A 20,444-nucleotide genomic window follows, 5' to 3' on the forward strand; every position below is an offset into this window, starting at 1 on the left:
ATTTCGTATTAGGTATTATAGTACGGTATTCGTTTTGTAGGTATGAAGGTATTGCTAATAATAGGTAGAGATCAAACTTTGTTTCAAAATTTACAGGAAAAGAAAGAAAGTACATAATCCTCATATTCTCTATTCTACAACGAACGTCCATTATCTTTTGTAGTTTAGGCAAATTTCTCAATTTAAAAGCTGTTTGGTGTTTATATTCTTTATTTAATTTTTCAAGCTCCGCTAGCAGTTCTTGGGGCTTTATGATACTGGGGTGGAAGGTGTTTATACTACAAAAGGTGATGGAGTTTTCTACATCTTGTAATACACTTAAGATAGAATTATAAAGAAGGATAAGTTGATTGAAAAGTTCCTTAGCATATAACATATTTTGGAGTCTAGATTGTTCGGTTTCTACGATAAAGCTCAAATGATTGATCTTAGCCCTAAGTGTATATTCATTGTGTTCAATGTTTCTAATCCTATCTTCAAATTTTTGTATTGCCTGTTGATTCAAACTGTACTGTAGGTCAACCTGGGTCTGTAGTTTGGTTCCTCTTTGGCTTAAACTTTCAATGATTTTATTGAGGCGATCGCCATCCTCGGCGTCTAAGTTACCAGTTACCGTCTTAATTACTGTTCCTATTCTATTGTATAACCCTCGTTTTTTCCGATTGTTTGGTTGTCCCAATTGAATATTGCTAATTTTATCTATAATAATAGTTTTAATATGTACAATTATTTTGTTATAATTAACTAGGTGTCCTGGAAATTTTGAGGCTAGTTTCTATCTAAGCCATGAAGGTAAAAAATAGAAGGATCCATTTCAAATCTAAATGTCTAAAGATTGGAAAACAGTATCTGGTGTTTATGAACAAGACTATGCTAGGAACTTTAAATCTAAGCTTGTGAATGCTTGTGTTTACAGAAGGAAAGAGTTTTTCAGCCTAGAATAGGGGTACCTAGATGAAGAATGTTTTAGTAGGTAGATACTATTTTCCAACAATTTTCAGATGGAATTTAAACATGACAACCTCTCAATTATTTCAAAACTGCAAGCTATTGAGGATAAAATATCTGGAAACAAATTGAAAACTGAATCTTTAGAGAGTAAGAGAAAGAACAAAACATTCCATAAAGATTATGTAACATGGATATCATCAGACGAAGAGAAGGATGAGGATCACAGGAGTAAAAAACCAAAGAAGAGGAAATCAAAGTTAGCAGACTCTGACTGTGCAGATGATAGTGATTATGAACCATACTATCTTCAAACTAATGAATTTGCTCCCAAGATTAAGAGAGGAAGAGGAAGACCAAAGAAACTCAAGTTAACTGGGGATAAGGTAAGAAAAATAAGTTCACTTCTCAGTGGCAAAAAATATGTAGATATCTTACAAATGTTGTTGGATGACCATATTTACAATTAGATCCTAATATGCTTCAGCATATGATCCTTTCAGCTCTATGTTTAAGTTTAATGAGCTAGTGAATGAATTGTTATGAGATCCTAAATAAGTACCTAAGTACATAGGGCAAAGTTTGAAATTTTACGTTTTACAGTCTTTATATTCTTATGCAGGATGCGCCAGAAAAAGACTGACAACAGCCCAGGGTAGGTAGATCTCATCATTTCCAACAAGGTTCTGTGGGTCATTTTCCTAACTTCGGCTTTGTTTCCAAGAAAACTCCAAAAAATCACTTTTAAATAAATCTTGTTTTAATCGATAAACTGTTTTTGATCCAAATACAGCTAAGACCCAATTTCCAAAAATCAGTTTTGATATGTTTTTTTAAGCTCGATTTTATATTCTTATGCAGGATGCGCCAGAAAAACACTGACAACAGCCCAGGGTAGGTAGATCTCATCATTTCCAACAAGGTTCTGTGGGTCATTTTCCTAACTTCGGCTTTGTTTCCAAGAAAACTCCAAAAAATCACTTTTAAATAAATCTTTTTTGTTTTAATCGATAAACTGTTTTTGATCCAAATACAGCTAAGACCCAATTTCCAAAAATCAGTTTTGATATGTTTTTTTAAGCTCGAAATTTTTTAATAAGTTGCTATGTCTGATTTTTACTTTACAAAACTCGCGGTTTTCATCGAAGAAAATTTTGGTGAAGCTCGAAATTTTTTAATAAGTTGCTATGTCTGATTTTTACTTTACAAAACTCGCGGTTTTCATCGAAGAAAATTTTGGTGACTTTCTATTACTACAGTATAGCGGAGCTATACTAGTTTAATAAGTAGCTATGTCTGATTTTTACTTTACAAAACTCGCGGTTTTCATCGAAGAAAATTTTGGTGCAGAGTTCTCCATCTTTCAGGAAAACTTGAGCTTTCTTCAAGGATCAGAATGAGTCCTTACTTATTTGCCTTTTTTACTCAAGTCTTTCCCAGGGAAATATCCACTTAACTACCTGAAAACACACGTGAGGCTAGAAAACTACTGACCGTGTGTGGGCACCTTGCAATGCTGTTTTGTTCTTTGGAGAACAAAACAATTCTTCGGGCTTTCTTTCCCCTCATTGCACTCCTCTTTCCTCTAATCTCACTTCTGCTTCACTGCATTGGCGGCGTGCAATGTTTTAAATTTTAAAGCATTGCACGCCGCCAAAGCAGTGAAGCAGAAGTGAGATTAGAGGAAAGAGGAGTGCAATGAGGGGAAAGAAAGCCCGAAGAATTGTTTTGTTCTCCAAAGAACAAAACAGCATTGCAAGGTGCCCACACACGGTCAGTAGTTTTCTAGCCTCACGGGGGGAAAGAAAGGTAGGTACTACGTGAAGTAGGAGGACACAAATTATGAAGTGAATAAAAGGCGGGGTACAAAATTGATTTCTAAACTTTTTTGGGGTGGGATGGAGTTTTGTTTATTTTTTGTGGGCACTTGATTTATTTTGGGAGGAACGACTTCGCGGGGTCTTTTTTCATGCCACAAAGTTGTATTTTTGGGGGGGGTAAGAAAGTTGTGGGGAAAATAAAAAAAAAGCCCGTTTTGAGTGGAACAACAATATTATCTAAGAAAAGCGACAGAAATAATGTCTCTTATATATGAGAGACGTGGCCTGTGAGGATAATGTCTCTCATATATAAGTGACACGTGGCCTGAGAAGATAAAATTGCTTGTTTTTTTTTATCCTCAGAGGCCGCGTCTCTCACATGTGAGATACATTGTAAAATTGACTTTTTGGTGGGTGGCCTGAGAGTAAACACACACAAAACAGGTGTGGCACGGAATGTGGGGGGATATAAGAAAGTTGTGGGGAAAATAAAAAAAAGCCTGTTTTGAGTGGAACAACAATATTATCTAAGAAAAGCGACAGAAATAATGGCTCTCATATAAGTGACACGTGGCCTGAGAAGATAAAATTGCATGTTTTTTTTTCCTCATAGGCCGCGTCTCTCACATGTGAGATACATCGTAAAATTGACTTTTTGGTGGGTGGCCTGAGAGTAAACACACACAAAACAGGTGTGGCACGGAATGTGTTAAACGCCCTAATTCTGAGAGCCCTTGAAGCAAGAAAAGAAGTACAAAGTAGCATTAAACTTTTTAAGACCATGAATGGAATTTCTATTTTTTCTGTGGCGCTAAGATGACTCAACCGATTTTTACTTTCATTATCCAATAAGAAATAAAGTAATTAGTAATATAATCAGGTCAAATTTTTATTAAACAAAAACTAAAATATCACAAATTTTATTTATAAAAAGTCCTACACATAAAATAAAATAAAGGATACTGGTAAGTTGAAAAAAAAAATGCCTGAGCTTGATACTCATTTTCAAGATTTCGGAAAAACAGCCTAAATGGACTGGAGATAACGGCCAAAGTGTTTAGATAGAAATAACCCACGAAAAAACGTATTCTTTCTGGCCGAAATCAAAGACTTAAAAAAAGAGCACCGTAATCCTTTTGAATCAAACAAAGGGTGCCGTGGTGCGGTGGTGCCCACAGAACGAGGAATTCTCAAGATGAAAAAAACAAACGTACACATTCTTATGAGAACGAAGCATCCCGAAGATTCGAGATAAACTTCAAAAACAAAGTAATTTCAAGAACAAAATATTTGCCAGCCTAGTCAGCTTAGTTGGTAGTGCGTCTGCCTTGTAAGCGCTAGGCCGCGGGTTCAATTCCCGCCCGGGGCGGATTTTATCCTGAATGAGAACGATAGAACGAAGCATCCCGAAGATTCGAGATAAACTTCAAAAACAAAGTAATTTCAAGAACAAAATATTTTGTTTTTTTGAGACAAATTCGATGGGTTTCAATGATCAGCTTGGAAATCTTTGTGGAAAATACAAGCTCGTTCTGCGTGCGCTTCTTTTTGGATTTTCACCTGAATTGTTTCCGGATGTTCCGCCTGAATATGCTTCATCTTGAATTCCTCGTTGAACAAAATAATTTGTTTTTTGAGACAAATTCGATGGGTTTCAATGATCAGCTTGGAAATCTTTGTGGAAAATACAAACTCGTTCTGCGTGCGCTTCTTTTTGGATTTTCACCTGAATTGTTTCCGGATGTTCCGCCTGAATATGCTTCATCTTGAATTCCTCGTTCTGCGGGCACCTTAACACAGAAAACAGGATCACACGAGGAGAAGGGAGAGGGGGAAAAATTCCCCAAAACAAAAACAAACTATAGTAGACCAGCCACCGGGCTGTATATTTTTCCGCCGAAACGGCACCGCTCGTAGTAGCAATTCAGTAAGTCCGAGGGTAAACAAATAAGATTCTATTTTTTGGAAATCGATGCCCAAAATTAACATGGAAATGGTGAGTAAAATGGCATATGGCATGGCTGGGCTGGTCTACAGATTCTATTTTTTGGAAATCGATGCCCAAAATTAACATGGAAATGGTGAGTAAAATGGCATATGGCATGGCTGGTCTACTAAAGTAAGAGGTTTGAACACCTGCAGCATCTTAAAATAGAAAATAATATATATGTATGTCAAATCACATTTCCCGTTTTGTCTGGGGTTGGTAAAAGTCCGAAATGATATTTCGTACATTTCCCAAGTTGCGTTGGGGAATCTTAGGATTCACCCAAATAAACCAGTAAAAGCCCGAAGAAGATTTTAATTCCGAACTTTTCCCAAAAGATCTGGGGAATCCTAGGTTTGACCGCTCGTCGGACTTTTTCCGTTAAATAAACCGGTAAAAGCCCAAAGAAGATTTTAATTCCGGACTTTTCCCAAAAGATCTGGGGAATCCTAGGTTTGACCGCTCGTCGGACTTTTTCCGTAACATATCTACCAGATATCAACTTAACAACTTTCAAAGGTTCAACTTCACACACCGACAGCAACTTCATTTCCACATAGTCTTTTTAAGTTGTCAGGTAATTAATTGTAAGTTTTCAGGTTCAATCATTATTGTCACTGTCCAAAGTACTATCTAAAGCTGAACTAAGAAACCAGAATCATCCAAGAGGCAAGACAGTAGAACCTTGTGATAAGATAAAGAGGAGAAGAGGAAGACCAAGGAAAATTGAAGTCTGTGGAGTAAGTTGCTTATAACACTGACAAAAAAAAAAAAAAAAAAAAAAAAAAAAAAAAAAACCATCCATCATCAGGGTAACCATATTTTGGATTCTAACCATTTGCTTTGCAAAGTTAACCAATCAACAATTGCTTAAAATGGTCCCAAGTAATACAAAAAGGAGTGTAACCAAATGGTTTAGAATAGTGGGTGGCCTAACGTCACAATTATGGCCAAAAGCTGCATTTATTCAGGAAAGCACCAAATTTGGTATCGACCTTCATTGGGAAAATATGAAACTTTTAGGAAAGGGTGACACCAAAAATCATGCAACACAAACAAAATGGCGGCAAAACCGGGGTTTTGATAATATCTCGTTTCCAGTATTTTTTTCTAATAACAATGAATTAGAAAGTTTTTTTTATTTATATTTCCTACATTTTGTACATTTACATTTTTTTCTAGGATGTACCGTAATCCCGTACCGTAATGATTTTTTTCAATATGGCGGCCAAAAAAGAGGTTTTCTCACAACATCTTGTAATTTTTTCACCGGAAACAAGATATTGCCGATTGCGATATTGTGAGAAAACCTCTTTTTGGCCGCCATATTGGAAAAATCATTACAGTACGGGATTACGGTACATCCTAGAGAAAAAGTGTAAATAATGTAGAAAATAAAAAGAAAAACAACTTTCTAATTTATTGTTATTAAAAAAATTTTATCGGAAACGAGATATTCTCAAAAACCCCCTTTTTGTCGCCATTTTGAAAAAAAAGGCCGCCATTTTGTTCGTATACATGGTTTTCGGTGTCACCCCTTCCTAAAAGTTTTATATGGTCCAAATGAAGGTCCATGCCAAATTTGGTGCTTTCCTGACGAAATGCAGCTTAATTTTTTGACGTTAAGCCACCGACTAGAAAGGCAAAGCACTGAGAAAGGATAATTATGACCCTGAGATATGTCACACAGTAGGTACACTTCTATCGACTTGTTGATTCGTATTTTTCAAGGTCTTATTATCCCAAAATCGAAGTAAGAAGGACAGAAGAAAGCCAGATGTTCCGAGAAAGAACCTTATCTGCTTAGGATAAAGTTTACTTGCTTCAGGTGGAAATCTACCCTTTGACCTAGTTTTAACAACTAACATACAATACCCTTCAAGGTAACTAGGCTGAGTTAGCTGATATACAAATAAACAAACTCCTAAGAATTTGGATATTGTCACATGGACAAAAATTGCACTGTTCACAGACCGAGAGTGAATCACATGGAAGTTTGGATATTGAACCTGAGGAGTCAGCTCAGGGGATATTTGAACTGTCTGCAGAGTAAGTCACAAGCTCACAAGTGTCGAATTTTATTTAACACTTAACCGAGAACCGAAAATTAGAGAGTGGGGGTAAAAATCTCGTATTGGGGATAATCAGCGGATTAAAAAAAAAATCAGCTGTTTGCATTAACCGAGAAAAAAATGGCGACTCTATTGTTAACCAAAGTTCAGAGCTCGATTTAGTATGGCAAGTGTCGAATTTTATTTAACACTTAACCGAGAACCGAAAATTAGAGAGTGGGGGTAAAAATCTCGTATTGGGGATAATCAGCGGATTAAAAAAAATCAGCTGTTCGCATTAACCGAGAAAAAAATGGCGACTCTATCGTTAACCAAAGTCCAGAGCTCGATTTAGTATGGCAAGAGGGGAAACGTAAACCTAAAAAATGGTTAACGCCCCTCACGTCATAAACACACTTCCATGTGAGGGGAGGTAGTGACCTTGAATAAACCGAGCTTCGGTTCCCGGTTAATTGTTAAATAAAATACAACAAATATTGCTTAGGATTTTAAATATATTATGTATTTACACAAGTAAGTAAATACTTCTTACAGGATAACAAAAAACCTTAATTATTAAAAACGTGTACTTACATTTTCATTTCATCACTTGGTTATGTAAACTTGATCCCAGGATTTTCCGATGTTGTACGTAGAACAGGTGATGGAGATGAAAGGGTCTTTAACTCGTCACATTTCTGTTTAGTGATTCTGAGTTCTTCCTCGAGGGACTTCAGTTTCCGCAACAGATCCTTATTCAATTCCTTCAGAAGTTCAATCTCCTTGGCTGTCTTCGAGGTATCGGGGGTGGATGAAGTAGTGACTCCATGACGAGTCGAGGTCAGAGAGGAAGAAGAAGTCCGATTTCCGCTTTTCGAACCAGAGGGAGTGGTTGGAGTGTTAACAGGTTTCCTAGTTGTTACTTTCTGTATAGATTGTTTTCTGGAACTGTTAGCGGTCGACACAGTGGAGAGTCCGGAAATAGAGGCACGGGGTGGCATGTCTTTAGTCGCTGTTGAGAAGGTAGAGGAGGGGGTAGCGAGGCCGTTTTTAAGAGAAGGTTTCGATGGAGGTGGTTTGTTTTTGTTGTTAACTCGGCCCTGGTAGTTGTATTTAGACATTGTTAAAGAAACAACAGGTCATTAAGCGGAATGGAATGAAGTGGTGATGGGTAAGCTAGGTGTTGTTGTATTTGTTATTTTAGGTTGTCATTTAAGAATTAAAAATTTAGGCAATAAGAATGGTATTGAAGTGTATCATCAGGTAATTTGAAGTTAAAAGTTGAAGTTTGTTATAAGTTGGTTTAAAATGAGGAAAAATGGTCATTAAGCGGAATGGAATGAAGTGGTGATGGGTAAGCTAGGTGTTGTTATATTTGTTATTTTTAGGTTGTCATTTAAGAATTAAAAATTTAAGCAATAAGAATGGTATTGAAGTGTATCATCAGGTAATTTGAAGTTAAAAGTTGAAGTTTGTTATAAGTTGGTTTAAAATGAGGAAAAAAACAGTTAGTTTGAAATGAGGAAAAAACAATTAGTTTGAAATGAGGAAAAAATGAACGAAATATTGATGAGGCACGTGTGTTAGATATTTGTTATTTTTAGGTTGTCAATTAAGAATTAAAAATTTAAGCAATAAGAATGGTATTGAAGTGTATCATCAGGTAATTTGAAGTTAAAAGTTGAAGTTTGTTATAAGTTGGTTTAAAATGAGGAAAAAACAGTTAGTTTGAAATGAGGAAAAAACAATTAGTTTGAAATGAGGAAAAAATGAACGAAATATTGATGAGGCACGTGTGTTAGAAATTTATTGGAAATATAGACAGTAAATATACAGATATACGGTCACAGTGATTAGAAAACACGAGGTACAAAAATCGCACAGAAAAGCGCAAAAAACTTCGTAATTAAAAAGCGATTCTTAAATTTCGAAGCGTACCCAGATACAGCAAGTTAAAATACACAGATTAGTAAAAAATAGGGTAAAATTCCGTTAAATTTGAATTTGATAAAAGGAAAATTGTAGGGAGCTAAATAAAACTTAAATTTCGAAGCGTACCCAGATACAGCGAGTTAAAATACACAGATTAGTAAAAAATAGGGTAAAATTCCGTTAAATTTGAATTTGATAAAAGGAAAATTGTAGGGAGCTAAATAAAGATTACACCAGACAAATATATGGACAATTGAGATTTGATTCCTCACTTGACCCAAAACCATTTATACTTACTGTGACGATATTTTATTTGATGACTAGATGCTAATGTAACCATAGATTCCTTGCAGTGCTATCTACTTACATATACAGGGTGTTTTAAAAAATAGTTGCCACCAAAGTTTGCTAATCATGCTAATGTAACCATAGATTCCTTGCAGTGCTAACTACTTACATATACAGGGTGTTTTAAAAAATAGTTGCCACCAAAGTTTGCTAATCGACAAAGTGATTGAAATTTCGCGAAATCGCGAATCGCAAAAAAATTACTGTCGTAATAGTCGTCGATTGTACATGAAATTTTACGTAGACTAATAATATGCAATAAAAAATGGGGGTTCTCATTTGAAATTCTAAAGTTGGTACCAAGTACGCGGTTTTTATTTTTCGAAAACTCCAACAGATTTGGAGCAATTTGAGTGGATCATACATTGGTGGACACCCTGTATGTATAGCTAACGAAGTTTTGGTTTTGTTTGAAGGGTGGAGACTGAGGATCTGTTAAAGGAAGCCGAACTGTCGAGTACTGCACTACAAGCATTGGCCTGTGTCTATCAGGTATGTGGCCTGACTCACCAAGGTAAATGTAACTAAAGGAAGCCGAACTGTCGAGTACTGCACTACAAGCATTGGCCTGTGTCTATCAGGTATGTGGCCTGACTCACCAAGGTAAATGTAACTCGGCACACTAGTGTTTTCTCTTCTAAAAATCAAGCAAGTGTAGCACATATGTAATTTGTTCTAGTCTATTTATCTTTATGTTACAAATTTCATCAGTAAATGGGCTTCTTCAAATTAAATTGATCCCAAAGGCAAGACAATGCCTATACCCTTGACAAATGGAGTGTGCCTGAAGGCATGTGATGTGCTGATGCGTTCCAATCCACTCGACCCCAATTGAGCATTGAAAATTTCTTATTTTATTATTTTCTATGAATTACTAAAGTACATATAGCGAAGTTCGCATGTGATGTGTTCCAATCCACTCGACCCCAATTGAGCATTGAAAATTTCTTATTTTATTATTTTCTATGAATTACTAAACCCTGAAGGCATGTGATGTGTTCCAATCCACTCGACCCCAATTGAGCATTGAAAATTTCTTATTTTATTATTTTCTATGAATTACTAAAGTACATATAGCGAAGTTCAATCGATTAATATTTTACTGTGTATTTCATACAATTTAGTATGTTAACAATTTAAGGGGGGGGGAAACATAATAAAACTTATATAACTTACATCTATGCTAATAAAATAAAATAATAAAACTAAAACTAATATAATGTAGATATATGTAAGACAAGTCTTGTCTGAGAACGAATTTGATCTGTGAACTTTTTTTTACTTATAACTTATAATGAATTAAGTTTCTTCTGGGTGAAAATGGAATCCGTGACTTGGCGCTTACGACGCGCTGAGTCACCCCCCTAGCTAACTAGATGGTAGACTTTAAATACAGGATGGACACGTATAATGTAATGTAGGTATAAGTATGTGTAATTTCAGGAGGACAAGAGAGAAGAAGGTGATGATTTAGGATTAGGTTCCAGACATCCTGCTGCTACTACTCCTACATCAAGCACATTTACAACACCTATCACTTCTAGCAATAGCAAAGTTCACTCCATGATAACCAGACGAAATAATCCATCCTTAAATAAAGTGAATACAACAAGATATTCTGCAATCAAACATCATGAAACAACTGCCAGTGAAAAACAAGAAGTGCTTGGTGACAAATTAGAATCAACTCCAGAAGTAAATTCCATATCAAATGAATTGGGAAATAATATGAAAACAGTGAGGTCCAGAGCACGAGGGGGCTACAGAGTGACCACACCTATCAAGCGAAAGTTCCAAGTTACTCCGGCCGAATGGTTTACGTGTGGGAAGTGTGGAACCATCTTCAAGTTTATCTCAACATATCGATATCACATGGATACAGAGTGTAATACTAAAGCTGTTCTCATGGTGAAACAGAAAGAAGAGAAAGGGTATCAGTGTCCTCAATGTCCAAAGCAAGTAGCAACCCGTACTAGTCTCATGGTAAGATAATAGCATAACATCATTTCTATACATACAGAGTGATCACGAAAAAACGTTACCAAAATTCTCACGTCATTTCCAACAAAAAATATTCTATAACTTTTTTTTCCTATCTCGATTATTTCCGAGATATCCGCCATTTTGTTTTTTCTTTAAAATACACGACCTTCCTTTAAGAAATCGATCATAACTTTTTTCCTATTGAACTCACATAAAAATGGTTTTCGGAAATGATGTATGTATGTATGTTGCAAATGTCGGGATCTTTGACCATTAGGCCATTTTTCCTCTCGCATCCCAATATTTCCCTACAATGTCATTGCTGGCTTCCAAGGCAGGACAGAAGTTTAGGTGTGAGGAGTTCATAGGGGCATTCAAGGAACATAAAGGACAGATAGGAGAGTCTTTGATATTGATTTTGTGGAGGTGTTGAGCCAGACAGTCGTGCCCAGTGAGCAACCTAAAATGAGCGACAGCAGCTTTTCTTGGAAGATTTGGTATAATATTGGGGTTTTCAACTAAAGGCTGCCATTTTTTCCCTTCTCCTTCCGATTTTATCCATTGGTACAAACATAATAGCATGATAATGAAACAATAATTGAAGGAGGAAAGCAAAAAGCTAGCTGTTAGCTAACTGAAGTAGCATTACCACGAATTCTGCAGCTCCACACACAAATTTACTCCCACAATCGATACCATTTCTTTCTCTCTTTTTTTTTCAAGAGGTTTAATAGAAGAAACTGTAACTACAAGGGCTTTTAAGTCGCGAAATCGAAGAGAGAACGAAGACAGGTTAGGAGGAAGTCAGCCGTTCCGAGAACGAACCTTATCCCTTCAGGATAAAATCCGCCCCGGGCAGAAATCGAACCCGCGACCTAGCGCTTACCAGGCAGACGCTCTTAACTCCTAGCTAACTAGGCTAGCTTTCTCCTTCTTTCACTTTGACATCATCCCAATTTCTTTTGGGGTCGGCATTCCCTTTTTTTTTTGGCCTTAAATCCTTTTAGCCCTAAATGTGTGTCCAAAATAACATCACACAAATAGTTCATTGTCTGCTGAGTCTAATTTTAGGGTTGTTTACAATTCTTACACAGTAACTGATTAAGTTTGGTCGTTTCCTTGTTTTAAAACCATTATTTAAGTAAATTTCTACAGACCAATGTCACAATCGAACCCCGCTATTGTTTAGGTTTATTTCCAATGTCACTGTCTTGTTCAATACATTTGTTTACAAAACCTAGCACATATTGTTAAACTCAAGTAGGTGTAAAGTGTGGTTATCTCTGGTAGGTATTAGTATTAAGTGTTGTACATCTGGTAGGTATTGTAATATAAGTACCCATTTGATGGTTCAATCACCCTTAAACTACTTTGGAGGTCAAACGAATATTGTGATTACCAAACATGCGATTTGAATGCAAGTGAGATTTCTAAGAAGATAACTTGAGTTCAAGGAGGACTGCTAATCTTCTTTTTCTTCGCCTTCTCCCGTGTACAGACGGGGTTGGTGTTTTTTGTCAGCCTCTCAATTAGCCCTAACTAGGGTGATTGCTTTGGGCTGACACTTGGTTTTGGCTACCTACAAATTTTACAAGTGGATGACACTCAACTTTTGCTTTTTCTTTGGCAAGGGAAATTTCAGGCTGGTATCCTCCCTGTTAAATTCCCCCCAGCCAGACAGAAAAGGACTACTACTCATACTTCTGTATATTTACCTCCATGAAATATGACATGCCTGTAGGATGGAACAGAATATCCGCCAAAGTCACATGATCACTGGTGAGTATTTCTACCTGGTATTTACAATAGCACTCGGATTTCAGGAAGTCAGCCCATAATCTGGAAGAAAACAAATCAAATCATGAATCTTTGTGGTAAAGCAGAGAGCTTTTTCACAACTTTTGTGGGTATCACAACATTACTAAGTGCCTCCTTTACTATTAATTTTCATTTATTTGTATCATCAATTTACACTGGTAAACTGGTAATGCTGCCACTGGTCACTAGTCAATTTAAGTAGTTACTCACTTGTCCTCACAAGGCTGAGAGCACCCGAACTCCATGTAGGTACAGAGCTGAAAAAACTTTGACCCTACTGGGAATCGAACATGGGACCTCCAGTGTGCAAGCCTAGTATGATACCCAGTCAGACACAGAGGTTGCTAAGGTAAAACACCTTTGGTTTTAGTGTGGACGATCGGGTGGTTTGAATCCTATCTCTCTGGACGAAGTCAATGTGTGCTGTGGCCTGACAACAGATCGGGTGGTTTGAATCCTATCTCTCTGGACGAAGTCAATGTGTGCTGTGGCCTGACAACAGTAATGTTTCGTGTAATATAACACACTGGCGTGCTCAGGCCGGAACTTGGCCTGGCGCACTGCCGTGCGCCTAGATTTTGTGCAGATTTCATTTCGGAAAACCATTTTTATGTGAGTTCAATAGGAAAAAGTTAGGAATGTCGTGTATTTAAAGAAAAAACAAATTTTTGTGCAGATTTCATTTCGGAAAACCATTTTTATGTGAGTTCAATAGGAAAAAGTTAGGAATGTCGTGTATTTAAAGAAAAAACAAAATGGCGGATATCGCGGAAACTAAGCGAGATAGGAAAAAAAGTTATAGATTTTTTTTATGTTGGAAATGACCTCAGGAATCCACCCTAGGCTTTTGGTATCAACTTGGTAGGTACATTCCAATTGAACTCGAAATATAACCTTTTCAAGATGGTAAGAAAAATAGTCACATGACTCGTATTCTGAGCAGTGATATGCAGTGATATCCGCTTGTATGATCAGGATCCACATAGGTCCTTCTGTAATACTTATGCTAATGATAATGACTATAGTCTACCCTGTGTTGATTTTATTCAGGTTCATCTTCGTTTGCACTCAGGGGAGCGCCGATTCCCATGTGAGTATTGCTCGCTTTCCTTCTATCAGAAACATCATCTCAAGGACCACGTCAACAAGATTCATCTACATCCGAAAACATTCTCATGTAATAGTTGTGGTCAGACCTGGCTGGGATATACAAGCTGGAAACAGCATGTGGCTGCATGTAGAGAGAAGAGAAGGAAGGAAACTTTTCCTTGTAAGCGATGTGATGAGCGGTTCAGTACACGAGATGTAAGTGAGAATATTAAAATGCAGTTTCTTTGTGTTATTATGTCACAACTTTGGTGCTCACTACAGCATTGTAGGATTTTCCCAATATGTCAATTATCCTAAAATCCAATGTTTACCTACCATGCTGGCACCGTTATGCGCATTTATATGTCATAGCTACTCATTTCCCTCACGAGGCTGAGTGGGCCCCGCAACAGCCAGTCACGGAATCATTATTTGCATTATACAAATTTCTTGACCCCGCCGGGAATCGAACCCAGGTCTCCCGCGTGCAAGGCGAGCGCAGTGACCACTACGCCATGGGAGCTGACTAAGTGAGAATATTATTGTACATCATAATCACACTACCTACGTCGCGTCGTCAGTGTCTATGGAACACATTCTAACGCGCATGGTAGCTTCCCGTGCAAGTCCTACCTCATTAATATACATATGTATTGTGATTTGTGTTCAGGTATGAATGCTGTCATTGTGCCCGTAGCTTCCCGTGCAAGTCCTACCTCATTAATATACATATGTATTGTGATTTGTGTTCAGGTATGAATGCTGTCATTGTGCCCGTAGCTTCCCGTGCAAGTCCTACCTCATTAATATACATATGTATTGTGATTTGTGTTCAGGTATGAATGCTGTCATTGTGCCCGTAGCTTCCCGTGCAAGTCCTACCTCATTAATATACATATGTATTGTGATTTGTGTTCAGGTATGAATGCTGTCATTGTGCCCGTAGCTTCCCGTGCAAGTCCTACCTCATTAATATACATATGTATTGTGATTTGTGTTCAGGTATGAATGCTGTCATTGTGCCCGTAGCTTCCCGTGCAAGTCCTACCTCATTAATATACATATGTATTGTGATTTGTGTTCAGGTATGAATGCTGTCATTGTGCCCGTAGCTTCCCGTGCAAGTCCTACCTCATTAATATACATATGTATTGTGATTTGTGTTCAGGTATGAATGCTGTCATTGTGCCCGTAGCTTCCCGTGCAAGTCCTACCTCATTAATATACATATGTATTGTGATTTGTGTTCAGGTATGAATGCTGTCATTGTGCCCGTAGCTTCCCGTGCAAGTCCTACCTCATTAATATACATATGTATTGTGATTTGTGTTCAGGTATGAATGCTGTCATTGTGCCCGTAGCTTCCCGTGCAAGTCCTACCTCATTAATATACATATGTATTGTGATTTGTGTTCAGGTATGAATGCTGTCATTGTGCCCGTAGCTTCCCGTGCAAGTCCTACCTCATTAATATACATATGTATTGTGATTTGTGTTCAGGTATGAATGCTGTCATTGTGCCCGTAGCTTCCCGTGCAAGTCCTACCTCATTAATATACATATGTATTGTGATTTGTGTTCAGGTATGAATGCTGTCATTGTGCCCGTAGCTTCCCGTGCAAGTCCTACCTCATTAATATACATATGTATTGTGATTTGTGTTCAGGTATGAATGCTGTCATTGTGCCCGTAGCTTCCCGTGCAAGTCCTACCTCATTAATATACATATGTATTGTGATTTGTGTTCAGGTATGAATGCTGTCATTGTGCCCGTAGCTTCCCGTGCAAGTCCTACCTCATTAATATACATATGTATTGTGATTTGTGTTCAGGTATGAATGCTGTCATTGTGCCCGTAGCTTCCCGTGCAAGTCCTACCTCATTAATATACATATGTATTGTGATTTGTGTTCAGGTATGAATGCTGTCATTGTGCCCGTAGCTTCCCGTGCAAGTCCTACCTCATTAATATACATATGTATTGTGATTTGTGTTCAGGTATGAATGCTGTCATTGTGCCCGTAGCTTCCCGTGCAAGTCCTACCTCATTAATATACATATGTATTGTGATTTGTGTTCAGGTATGAATGCTGTCATTGTGCCCGTAGCTTCCCGTGCAAGTCCTACCTCATTAATATACATATGTATTGTGATTTGTGTTCAGGTATGAATGCTGTCATTGTGCCCGTAGCTTCCCGTGCAAGTCCTACCTCATTAATATACATATGTATTGTGATTTGTGTTCAGGTATGAATGCTGTCATTGTGCCCGTAGCTTCCCGTGCAAGTCCTACCTCATTAATATACATATGTATTGTGATTTGTGTTCAGGTATGAATGCTGTCATTGTGCCCGTAGCTTCCCGTGCAAGTCCTACCTCATTAATATACATATGTATTGTGATTTGTGTTCAGGTATGAATGCTGTCATTGTGCCCGTAGCTTCCCGTGCAAGTCCTACCTCATTAATATACATATGTATTGTGATTTGTGTTCAGGTATGAATGCTGTCATTGTGCCCGTAGCTTCCCGTGCAAGTCCTACCTCATTAATATACATATGTATTGTGATTTGTGTTCAGGTATGAATGCTGTCATTGTGCCCGTAGCTTCCCGTGCAAGTCCTACCTCATTAATATACATATGTATTGTGATTTGTGTTCAGGTATGAATGCTGTCATTGTGCCCGTAGCTTCCCGTGCAAGTGTGCCCAAGCTACAATCAGTTAACATTATACGAAAGGCGTGTTTTTATTTTACTTGATACTGTACAGTGTAGTTACTATGTATAAGAGTTGGGATTTTCCGATGTTGTACGTAGAACAGGTGATGGAGATGAGAGGGTCTTTAACTCGTCACATTTCTGTTTAGTGATTCTGAGTTCTTCCTCGAGGGACTTCAGTTTCCGCAACAGATCCTTATTCAATTGTTATAGATTTTTTTTATGTTGGAAATGACCTCAGGAATCCACCCTAGGCTTTTGGTATCAACTTGGTAGGTACATTCCAATTGAACTCGAAATATAACCTTTTCAAGATGGTAAGAAAAATAGTCACATGACTCGTATTCTGAGCAGTGATATGCAGTGATATCCGCTTGTATGATCAGGATCCACATAGGTCCTTCTGTAATACTTATGCTAATGATAATGACTAGGTATAGTCTACCCTGTGTTGATTTTATTCAGGTTCATCTTCGTTTGCACTCAGGGGAGCGCCGATTCCCATGTGAGTATTGCTCGCTTTTAGTCTACCCTGTGTTGATTTTATTCAGGTTCATCTTCGTTTGCACTCAGGGGAGCGCCGATTCCCATGTGAGTATTGCTCGCTTTCCTTCTATCAGAAACATCATCTCAAGGACCACGTCAACAAGATTCATCTACATCCGAAAACATTCTCATGTAATAGTTGTGGTCAGACCTGGCTGGGATATACAAGCTGGAAACAGCATGTGGCTGCATGTAGAGAGAAGAGAAGGAAGGAAACTTTTCCTTGTAAGCGATGTGATGAGCGGTTCAGTACACGAGATGTAAGTGAGAATATTAAAATGCAGTTTCTTTGTGTTATTATGTCACAACTTTGGTGCTCACTACAGCATTGTAGGATTTTCCCAATATGTCAATTATCCTAAAATCCAATGTTTACCTACCATGCTGGCACCGTTATGCGCATTTATATGTCATAGCTACTCATTTCCCTCACGAGGCTGAGTGGGCCCCGCAACAGCCAGTCACGGAATCATTATTTGCATTATACAAATTTCTTGACCCCGCCGGGAATCGAACCCAGGTCTCCCGCGTGCAAGGCGAGCGCAGTGACCACTACGCCATGGGAGCTGACTAAGTGAGAATATTATTGTACATCATAATCACACTACCTACGTCGCGTCGTCAGTGTCTATGGAACACATTCTAACGCGCATGAAAAAATAAATAAAAATGTTTCGAAACACGATGAAAGATTTAATTTTTAGTTGATATTTAGCTTCAAAAAGTTACTTAATCTACACGAAAGCGTTGATTGTAGGGTTTGGAGAGTTTTACGTTTAGTTTGAGGTTGTTCTGTTTGTATTTCCCTCAGGAGTTGATTTCACACTCGAGTTATCATGGTGGAGAGGAGAGACGTTATGTATGTAACCACATGCAATGTACTAGAAGGTTCCACAGTGCATCTCTCCTAGCACGACATGTGAGCACGCACGCTATTCAATACACGTGTCACATGTGTGGTCATATGTTCACCTGTAAGCGACGTCTCACACAGCACTTGGCTAGACTACACACAGGTAGCTTGTCCTATCCATGTACTCAGTGTCCTGGCAAGTTCTATTCTGCATATGAACTCCGACAGCATGTTAGACAGCATACAGATGAGCGACCATTCCCTTGTCCTGTATGTCAGAGGACATTCCGACGTAAGGTATGTACCAACCTCAACACCTAGATGTGCTATAACAGAGGAATTTGCCGAAATCTAAACCTATCTCGGGTTATGATCAATTTTAACAGCACACGTGTCATGCTCAATAGAACTGTTAGCATTGTGGCAAAAATTATGAATAAAAAGTTCCTACGTAAAAAGTTGTGTAAAATCTAAAACTTCGAACATGTGTCTTTAAAAGGTCGAAAATATTTTTTTTTTTTGCTGTTCTAATTAAAAAATTCAGAGTTGTGACGTCATTAAATGAGAAATGGGCACAGACACATAACACTAGTGTTGCCTGCAAGGGAGCTTTGCTTGTAACAGTTGATGTGACATCATCGCGTACGGGAAGGTATGTTATTCAAAGAGTTGTGACGTCATTAAATGAGAAATGCGCACAGACACATAACACTAGTGTTGCCTGCAAGGGAGCTTTGCTTGTAACAGTTGATGTGACATCATCGCGTACGGGAAGGTATGTTATGACGTCAGTAAACAAGATTTGCCGGTATTTTTTAAATCGATTTATCTAGATAATCTAGAAGAAGAAAAAGAAAATTTCCCTAGTTTCTACTCTTTGACTTTAAATCTTTAAAACTTCATCTAAGTAAGCGCAACTGTTCTGTTGCTTAGCTGGTATTTGAATGAGAATGTTGTCTTGTCATTGTCACACGTACTGCACTAAATGATTTTATTTGATTTGATTTGTACTGTATTAAATAGTTAGGTACTACTCCAATAACTCTGACAATGGATGTTTCTAGGCCACAATGGAGTCACATCTGATGTTACACACTGGAAGAAGAAGAAAAAGAAAATTTCCCTACTTTCTACTCTTTGACTTTAAATCTTTAAAACTTCATCTAAGTAAGCGCAACTGCAACTGTTCTGTTGCTTAGCTGGTATTTGAATGAGAATGTTGTCTTGTCACACGTACTGCACTAAATGATTTTATTTGATTTGATTTGTATTGTACTAAATAGTTAGGTACTACTCCAATAACTCTGACAATGGATGTTTCTAGGCCACAATGGAGTCACATCTGATGTTACACACTGGAGCTAAACCATACGCCTGTACCGAGTGCGATCAGAAATTCAACAGGAATTCCAAACTAAAGATTCATTACAACTTGGCTCATTGTACGGGAGAGATGTAAGTTATTTCATATTCATACCTGAGCATCATGCTCAAGAGCCCAAGCTACAATCAGTTAACATTATACGAAAGGCGTGTTTTTATTTTACTTGATACTGTACAGTGTAGTTACTATGTATAAGAGTTTTCATACGAACAGGCTCTATGGTGTGTATTTGGATAGAGTCAAAACTGAATGAACTCATTATAGATTATCTAATTCTGACTTTTTCACGGAATCGACCTTCCTACATAATCTATGTATTGTGATTTGGTCAAAACTGAATGAACTCATTATAGATTATCTAATTCTGACTTTTTCACGGAATCGACCTTCCTACATAATCTATGTATTGTGATTTGTGTTGAGGTATGAATGCTGTCATTGTGCTCGTAGCCTCCCGTGCAAGTCCTACCTTATTAATATATGTATTGTGATTTGTGTTGAGGTATGAATGCTGTCATTGTGCTCGTAGCCTCCCGTGCAAGTCCTACCTTATTAATATACACTGTGCAATAAGAAAGGATTTTGCGAAAATCTAAAGCGACGGAATTCAGCTAGTGAATAACAATAATAATGTACTCTTGAGTGGAAGGCAACCACTAGGCGAGGTTAACGCCTTAGACATTCTCTACCACCTAACCCTCAGAGCTCCATTATTATGTGGTCAAATTCTCAAATAAATGAGGATAAAATTCCATACCTCGGCTGGGATCGAACCCACGCCCTCCTGTTTACCAGGCGAGCGTCTTGACCACTACGCTACCGAGGCAGGTTTTATGAATGCTGTCATTGTGCCCCTAGCTTCCCGTGCAAGTCCTACCTCATTAATATACATATATGTACTTCGTAAAGTTTGTGTGTTGGTAGATGCTGTCATTGTGCCCGCTAGCTCCCGTGCGAAGCTCGGCTA

At 37.9% G+C, this 20,444-nt stretch overlaps 1 protein-coding gene across 1 annotated transcript in view; it reads left to right on the forward strand.

Annotated features, from left to right (window-relative positions):
- The first annotated feature begins 974 nt into the window (after nucleotides 1–974).
- LOC103509844 (zinc finger protein 600-like) overlaps nucleotides 975–20,444 on the forward strand; it is a 24,728-nt gene continuing 5,258 nt past the window's right edge. Inside the window, exons 1-9 of the mRNA XM_026824065.1 lie at nucleotides 975–1,334; nucleotides 5,355–5,495; nucleotides 6,728–6,804; nucleotides 9,503–9,578; nucleotides 10,530–11,069; nucleotides 13,938–14,192; nucleotides 18,052–18,390; nucleotides 19,418–19,548; nucleotides 19,901–19,979. Coding sequence (XP_026679866.1) covers nucleotides 1,002–1,334; nucleotides 5,355–5,495; nucleotides 6,728–6,804; nucleotides 9,503–9,578; nucleotides 10,530–11,069; nucleotides 13,938–14,192; nucleotides 18,052–18,390; nucleotides 19,418–19,548; nucleotides 19,901–19,979 — 1,971 coding nt within the window. The 5' untranslated portion in view covers nucleotides 975–1,001. The remainder of the gene's footprint in view (nucleotides 1,335–5,354; nucleotides 5,496–6,727; nucleotides 6,805–9,502; nucleotides 9,579–10,529; nucleotides 11,070–13,937; nucleotides 14,193–18,051; nucleotides 18,391–19,417; nucleotides 19,549–19,900; nucleotides 19,980–20,444) is intronic.

The sequence above is a fragment of the Diaphorina citri genome, unplaced genomic scaffold, assembly GCF_000475195.1.
Source record: "Diaphorina citri unplaced genomic scaffold, Diaci psyllid genome assembly version 1.1 scaffold534, whole genome shotgun sequence".
Classification (NCBI taxonomy): domain Eukaryota; kingdom Metazoa; phylum Arthropoda; class Insecta; order Hemiptera; family Psyllidae; genus Diaphorina; species Diaphorina citri.